Below are 7,689 nucleotides of genomic sequence, written 5' to 3'. Positions count from 1 at the left end.
AATATAATGATTTAAAACGGCAGTTCTTCTTGTTTTTGTTCATTATATGTGGACAATACCGTGGCACGTAGGTGCAAAAGTGCTACAAATGGCCCAAAACACCTCCATTAGGAGTGTTATGCCCCACCCTTAAAATGGCCCAATGGGAACAGAGAGTGAAAACTCATACTATACAGAGATGCGAAACCAATATAAATCTATTTTAGTAGACCTCAACAATGGAATTATGATCAGTAGAAATGGCCATGACATGGGACCTTTTAAATAAAGGATCCGCGTACATCTTCCAACACTGTTCATATGACATGGTGCGTAAATTGGGTAAATATTTAGCAAATATAGATGTTTCAGAAATACATATTAACAATAATACGCAGGCAGTTGCATGTTATGACGAAGCCTCTGAAGTATTTTGAAAAGGTTAGAAAGTGTTGAAGTGCTGAGTGCATAGACATCCTGTTGCTTTGCTGGAAGCGGAGGGGACATTTCCCAGCAGACCACAGAACATTGCGTCTCCATGCATCAGCAGGCATGATAACAACACACCCACTTTACACCATCACCCACATCTCGAGTGCCCATCCCCGACTGAAGACCCCCAACTCTGGACTGTAAACCAGCTGCGTTTTGCGAGACACTTTTCCGGAGCTTTCCTGCAGGAGAGGGATCCTGCGTCATTTAAGTTGATCTTAGAGAAGGACACTTTGTTTGCAAACCATGGCAAACTCCGGTATTCAGCTGTTGGGGTTTTTCATGTCTTTAGTTGGCATTTCTGGACTGATCATCGGGACTATCCTGCCGCAGTGGAAGATGTCTGCGTACATCGGGGACAACATCATCACAGCCGTGGCGATGTACCAGGGACTGTGGATGTCCTGCGCGTTCCAAAGTACCGGACAGCTCCAGTGTAAGATCTACGACTCCATTCTGCAGCTCGACAGTAAGTAGTGTGATTGTGGAGTAGTCGATAATGTCCAGTGGTGTAACTAAGTAACTAAGTAGATTTAATCAAGAACTGTACAGAAGTACAATTTTGAGGTACTTGAGTATTTCAACTTTTTGGATGTATCTTACCCCACTACAATTCGGAGGGTAAACAGTGTTCTTTCAATCCACTACATTTATGTAATACATTTGGTTACTTTGCAGATTTGGATCAGTTATGTTAGATATAATAAACTCTTAAATCAGACTTTAGTTACACCTGGAGTAAATTCACAAGCTACCCTGCAGTATACACAGTCATTACAACTTGCTGCACCTTTACCATCTTTGAGAACACTTTAATGATCAATAATTATAAAACATAAAATATATATTATGCATAACATGTACTTTTACTTTCGGTACTTAAGTCTATTTTGATGCCAATACTTTTGTACTTGAGTAACAATTTTGATTGCAGGACTTGAACAGAGAATGTTTGGCCCTCTTGTACTTCTACTTTTACTTGAGTATAACATGTACTTTTTCGACCTCTGATGATGACATGTCAATCACTGGTTTTAAAGCAACAGGTTGGATTGATTTTCCCACAGTGACTTTTTCATGGCAACATACCTGGAGACACACCTGGTGAAACACCTGAATGAGACCTCAATGGAGCACACTGTTATCTCTGATTAAGTTCCCCACCTCAGGGTACCTCCTCCTCATCACTCCATCATTACTAACCACACTATTATCAGCAGTAACAGTCCACTGTGATCTGTCACTACAGGGGGACATTGTCTCTTTCGCAAGTGACCGATTCCTTAGGAAAAGTCACAAGGGAAAGATTTATATTTATTTCTGAAAGCATTCCTTCTAATCCTCACCCACACATTGTCTCATTCTGGGAAACCCACCCACCTCACCTCCAGCCATGGGACTCACTTCAACAGACAAAAATACTGTAGAGTTATCCAAATTCAAGAGCTAATTCTGTGATTCATCTCTTTGAGCATATATAACCTAAAGATTATACATTGTCACTATGGCCGTGCCTTTGTGGAAATATAAGTGATAAAAGGCGCAACTGCGTACCTCGTTTTCCCAGGTTATCCCAAGAGATGCGTTACTGAGAACTTTGTTGACACTTCTGTTCCCAACTATGATGAATACGCCACAACAGTTGTTGCTTATTCCTAAAAAAGTGGACTCTACAATGACATACAAATACTAATAATGGCTTCAGAACATAGTTCATTCAAAAACTGGAAGTTGATGTTTTCAACAATTGAATACCCATTATCCTGGACAAACACTACTTTTTAGATGATTTTCATTTAAAACTGATAATTTCTCTGCTGATGCATCCAATACAAAACATTATTTTCTTTTGTGTGTGATTCACACACTACCTACTGTACTGTGTGCTCTGCCTACAGCAAGCTTGATGCTCAGCTGGATTAGTCAGGAATTGGGCCTCAGACCCCCCAATGTCCTTATTTCCATCAGTATGTGATAGTATACTATGCACAGGTGTTTTGGAAGGGATTGGAACTACAATATTATTCAAAGAACAATATTAACCTTTTTTCCATCAAGTATTGTCATCAGTGTTTAAAAAAGGCCCTTTTGAAAAATACATTGTTCAGACTGCTAAATAAAGTTTAAAGTTTTACCAAATTACACGTTAATAGAGACCCACAGTCTATTTTTCTAGTGGGATGTGGCCTAATGGATTACCTGTAGATCATAATCTTCTTAAATCATGTTTTTCCTTAGTACAGCTGGTATGACTTGCATTAAATACAGTATGTCAACATACATTTGCTATACAGAATTGAGAAAGCTAAAGTAGCCTCTACCACTTTGAAGTATTAAACAAATATTATGTATCCCATTATAGAGTAGGAGTGGACATTGAAATCAATATAAAATACATATTTATGTAATTTAACTTAAATAACAATCATTACACAAACGTTTTAAAAAATATATATAATCTCTGTTAAATGAAAATAAGATAAGATGATATATAAATATAACTTGTTATCTGTTATTGTAGGCATACAAAGTGGTATGTTTGGTAACTTTCAGTAACCAGCAGTGAGTACTGTATGTACGAAGTAATCAAAACCAATCTAGTGTCTTCACGTCTCTTGTTCTCAGTGAATAGCAGCAGATGTGCAACATTTGTGTCGACACTACAGAGCTTCCTCAGACAGCTCAGTGACAACAATGAGAGCAGTGTTTTAGCTCCAATCCAGGATACTGTGCATCCTGCTCTCTATCTGCATTTACTATATAATCCAGGCTATTGTTCCCCATTTCTCGCTACTTCATAGAGTTACCCCTCTCCTCTGCACTGTCCTCCCCCGTGTCCATCTACTCCCTCTCTTGGTGGAGGGGTTTGTTTGTTTGGGCTGGGCAGGGATGGCCTAGACTGGCACAGACTGGTTCTAGGTGGACCGAGGGGGAGAGACAAAGGGGGGACTCACACTGTGATAGGTTTATAGCCTGAGGAGGGGCAATGACAGATAAGGGGTCCGGCAATGTTTCAGCAGGCCTCCACCTCTAATTAAACGGCAACAAACGGGCAGAGACAGTGGGAGAAGAAAGAGTGTGGGATGTGTTTTTTTCTTTCTGTTTGTGCGTCCATGTGTATCCCATGGTTTCGCTTCCAGGAACAGCTCACATTCAAATGTCCCGACAGGCTAATGTGAGCATACTTCACAACCCCTGGACACACACATAAAGCCTCACTGAAAGGCTGAGGTCTGTTTATTCTTCATTATTTATCAGTTTGTGACTTTATATGATCTTTTTATGCTGTATTTTCAAGATACAGTGCACTCCCACGATCTCCAAAAGCCATCTCTCCACTGCCTTCCCTAATGGAACCAACACAGTCTTTGTGTACTTTTCACATTCTTCATATTTTTTTCCTTTCCTCTCTGCCCCAGGTTCACTTCAGGCCACTCGTGCCCTGATGATAGTTGGCATCATTGTGTCCATCGCAGGCCTGGGTGTGGCCTGTATGGGAATGAAGTGCACCACCTGTGGAGGGAACAACAAACTGCGCAAGTCCCGCGTCGCCATGACAGGAGGCATCATCCTGCTGGTGGGAGGTGAGGATGCCATAGTGATGTTTGATGACATGCAGATGGATGAAAATTAAAAGGATACACAACAAAAAGGTGTTGTTCCAGCACGGAGGACTGCTGCTGTGTGTGGGACTACAAATTTCACTCCAACTCGTACATGTTTGCAATTTAGTTGAGACTATGTGACTGGGCTTTAGCATCTTAATCACGTGATTTTTTTCCAAATCTTTCATTATACCAGTCATTTTTTTGTCTGTAGGTCTGAAACACTGCCAACCTTAAAACTAGACTTAGAGTCCATGATATCCCGTCGGTGAGGCTGTAGTAGGGTACTTAGAGCAAATACTGCTGGTAAACACTTCAAAATGTCTTAACAAACTATATATACACTGCTTTCGAATGCTAAAATGGGGGACTTCAAGTAAAGTATCATTAGGAACGTCTCACAATACCACAAAATAAATGAAACATTTTAACTTGGTGTAACAGTTCACCAAATTCTTTAGGAAACATACACTCATTTTACAATATTAGGCAATCTAAAATTAAATACTTTGTTAAGCCATACTCTCTTTGTTGTGATACTTCAGTTTGGATAGAATTTGTGGGCCATCTGATAGGGAAATCCCTAGGACTGCACTGCTAGTGTGGCTACAAAGCTTTTAACTTATAAACCTTCCAGCTAGTAAAGTAAAAACAAATATATTGACAAATGAGCAGCTGGAATGGTGATGAGAAAAGTGTGGTGACCATATCATTTTTCAGTCTACATGTTTCTGCTTTTTGTTTGCACATGCCACTGTACACTATGGAATTGGGACTTACACTAATCCATATTCATTTATTAGTATGGAAAAAATGACCAGTTTCATAATATTACATCAAAGCTTAGCTCGTTATCACATCCTTGCTAGATCTAGAGCACATCATACAATAAGTAGGAGGAAGTGTGATCCATTGTCCAAAAAGCTTTCCTCCCACTCCTGTGCTGCAGCCCTGAATGAATAAGTCCATTACTCCTGGCACTGTTTCTGACATAAGAGGTCTAACGGGCTCCGAAGAGAACAGAAACACTAAAGGCTAATTGTGCTGGAGTCAATAGCTCGCCGCCTGGTGACTATAAAAGCATGTCTCCCCTCTCAGGGTTTGATGTTGTGTCGATGGACTGATTGATCTTTGTTGTTGGCTTTCTGTCTTCTCAGGGCTGTGTGCCATCGTAGCGTGCTCCTGGTTCGCTCATAATGTGATCCGGGCTTTCTACAATCCCTACACTCCAGTCAACACCAAGTAAGTAACACAGTGTGTCCAAGAACTGTCATTAGTTTTACATGATCACATAATTGCTATTCCCATTCTTTACAAAAGTTAAAAAGACACAATTGAGTCCCTTCAGATATGAAACGTCAGGCTAAACAGATAGTTTAGTTTAGCATAGCATGATGAGTGAAACAGGGGAAAACAAATACCCTGGCTCTAACCAAAGGTAATCTAATCTACTTAATCCACAATTAAGTAATTATGACACATTGTTGTGTTACAGTAATGTGCTGTACTATTTCTTGTCGCTGTTTCCTGTTTTATGCTAAGCTAACTCAAATGTAATTGACCGATAAAACAGTGGTATGTGGCATGTTTCCTAAAATGTTGAACAATTATTTTTAGCAGGCCAACTATTTTTAAGGTCCTTTCCAGGTAGATTTGACCACTAATGCAATACAGCTTAAATGCAGGTATTGCACTATTTAAATCATTATATTTATTTGACACCTATTGTTGATGTCACTTAATGAAGCATTATAAAATATAATTGAGTCTTTAGAAATTGATACTTTAGTATATTCGGCCAATAATACTGTAATAAGTAAACATTCAAATGCATATCTTTTATTTATAATCAATAAATTACATTTATTTTAATTACCCATGTGGCCAACCTCTCTCGTGTCCCAGGTTTGAGTTTGGCGCGGCCATCTTCATCGCCTGGGGCGGCTCCCTGCTGGACGTTTTGGGCGGAGCCATGTTGGCTGCTTCCTGTCCGCGAAAAAAACAAGTGGCCAAGTACCCGTCCATGGGCGGCTCTCGCAGCGGTCCGCCGAGCAGCACTAAAGAATATGTGTGAGAGCGCCCCCTACAGCTCGGGACTCCAACAGAAGCTGTCAAAGAAGCTCCTCCCTGCTTTTTCACCAGCGAAGAAAACCGAAGGTGTACAGGAAGTTGTGAATCATAGAGGCAAAGAATTACTGACTTTGTTTTCTTTTTTTCGTCAGGCTGACCTTTGATAACCCCTTGATTATGACGCAGCACTCAATTGTTTCATGAATGATGTCCCGCACCCCGTCGACACATTCCACAATTGTTTACAAGTGACCTTCACAAACACATTATAATTGGATCCCCCTGATTAATAGACAGGCACTTGGGGTGTAACCTGTTGAATTGTAGCCTGAATAGTGGATTGTAGCCAACGATAGCATCTCCGTGTTAGCACCAGCGTCTGTTAGCGTTTGCCATGTAATTGAAAGTAATCAATTCCAGTTTGGTGTCTAGGCTGCGACTCAGGGGCTCCGTACAACAGAGACACATGGTGACAAAACATTGTTTTATATTAACTGTTGATGGTTTTAAAATAGACATTATGATGAGCAGGGTGTGATTTCACACACAGGCCTTTTACTACAACACTCACGACAGGCCTCTTCATACCAGTCCGCTACAAACCCTGCTCACATATGAAATATTTTATTATCTAGTCACCGTGCTGTTTTTACTCTAATAGCTTCCGTATCAGCAACTATGAGAACAAACTGCCTCTATTTATTTTTTACAAATGTAGGATGAAGTTTTGGCTCTTCTAAAGGTAGATCACTGTGGCCCAGTTCTAGCTTTTGGATATTATAAAGTCATTTTTCTATTGTGATGTTTTGAGCTCTGAACAGCGTCGACTGTTTTTTATATGGCATAGTTTTATACACTTGGCTCATTTAGCAGATAATGAGAAATGAGTGAAAGAATGTCCAACAGTACTTAAATAATAAACATATTGAAACATTGTTAATGGTGTGCTGGTCATAGTGATTGATTGTATAGAAATAAAGAATATTAGAGAGCAACAAGAATACAACCTTCTTTTCCACCGAACTTTTTTAATTTATGATTTTACAGTTACTTAGATGTGATGAGAATTGTTTTGCTTTTTGTTGCTTTACTTGCATGTTAGAGCCTGACTTGAGACTGACACAAGAGGTATTTCCAGATACATCTGCTGAAGGAGGAAAGATTCCAGTATTAATATACTATATTTGTACCTCACATTAAAGTAATTTGATCTGTGAGCAACTTGAAAACATTGAGAGCTTATAGGGAGATTGTAGTAACTAAACCAAAATATGTGCCTTGTCCCAATTCTTAAATGAGGAAAACTATGTAATTTTAAGAAGTTTTATTCTGTATCAGACACAAATTAGTATTTGAACCAGAGATATTTTGTCATTTTTAAAACATGTTTGAAGAAGCAATTTTAGGATACAGTATTTAAGTGTGTTTACTACTCAATATCTTGGCTATCATTTGCATTAAGCACTTCACACAACTGTAATATTCAGCTTTAAAAAAGCGCTACGTAATAAGTCCAGCCTCGGCATGACTGTAGTGATGTCAT

The 7,689-nt window shown here is 39.5% G+C and overlaps 1 protein-coding gene across 1 annotated transcript; it reads left to right on the top strand.

Annotated features, from left to right (window-relative positions):
• The first annotated feature begins 475 nt into the window (after positions 1 to 475).
• cldn7a (claudin 7a) lies at positions 476 to 7,086 on the top strand. Its single transcript, XM_010768192.1, has 4 exons — positions 476 to 940; positions 3,891 to 4,055; positions 5,234 to 5,318; positions 5,982 to 7,086. The coding sequence occupies exons 1-4, from the start codon at positions 718 to 720 to the stop codon at positions 6,148 to 6,150; spliced, it is 642 nt and encodes a 213-aa protein (XP_010766494.1). The 5' UTR covers positions 476 to 717; the 3' UTR covers positions 6,151 to 7,086.
• The last annotated feature ends 603 nt before the right edge of the window (positions 7,087 to 7,689 follow it).

Source organism: Notothenia coriiceps, unplaced genomic scaffold (genome assembly GCF_000735185.1).
Source record: "Notothenia coriiceps isolate Sejong01 unplaced genomic scaffold, NC01 NC01_scaffold00005353, whole genome shotgun sequence".
NCBI classification, from domain to species: domain Eukaryota; kingdom Metazoa; phylum Chordata; class Actinopteri; order Perciformes; family Nototheniidae; genus Notothenia; species Notothenia coriiceps.
The sequence above is the reverse complement of the archived record's forward strand: the minus strand, read 5'-3'. Positions and strand labels throughout refer to the sequence as shown.

What these genes read in the sequence shown, in the direction of transcription:
- cldn7a (XM_010768192.1), top strand. Translation starts at nt 718, where the DNA reads ATGGCAAACTCCGGTATTCAGCTGTTGGGGTTTTTCATGTCTTTAGTT. An exon ending in CATCATCCTGCTGGTGGGAG is followed by an intron (nt 4,056 to 5,233) that starts GTGAGGATGCCA and finishes CTGTCTTCTCAG; the next exon opens with GGCTGTGTGCCATCGTAGCG. An exon ending in TACACTCCAGTCAACACCAA is followed by an intron (nt 5,319 to 5,981) that starts GTAAGTAACACA and finishes CTCGTGTCCCAG; the next exon opens with GTTTGAGTTTGGCGCGGCCA.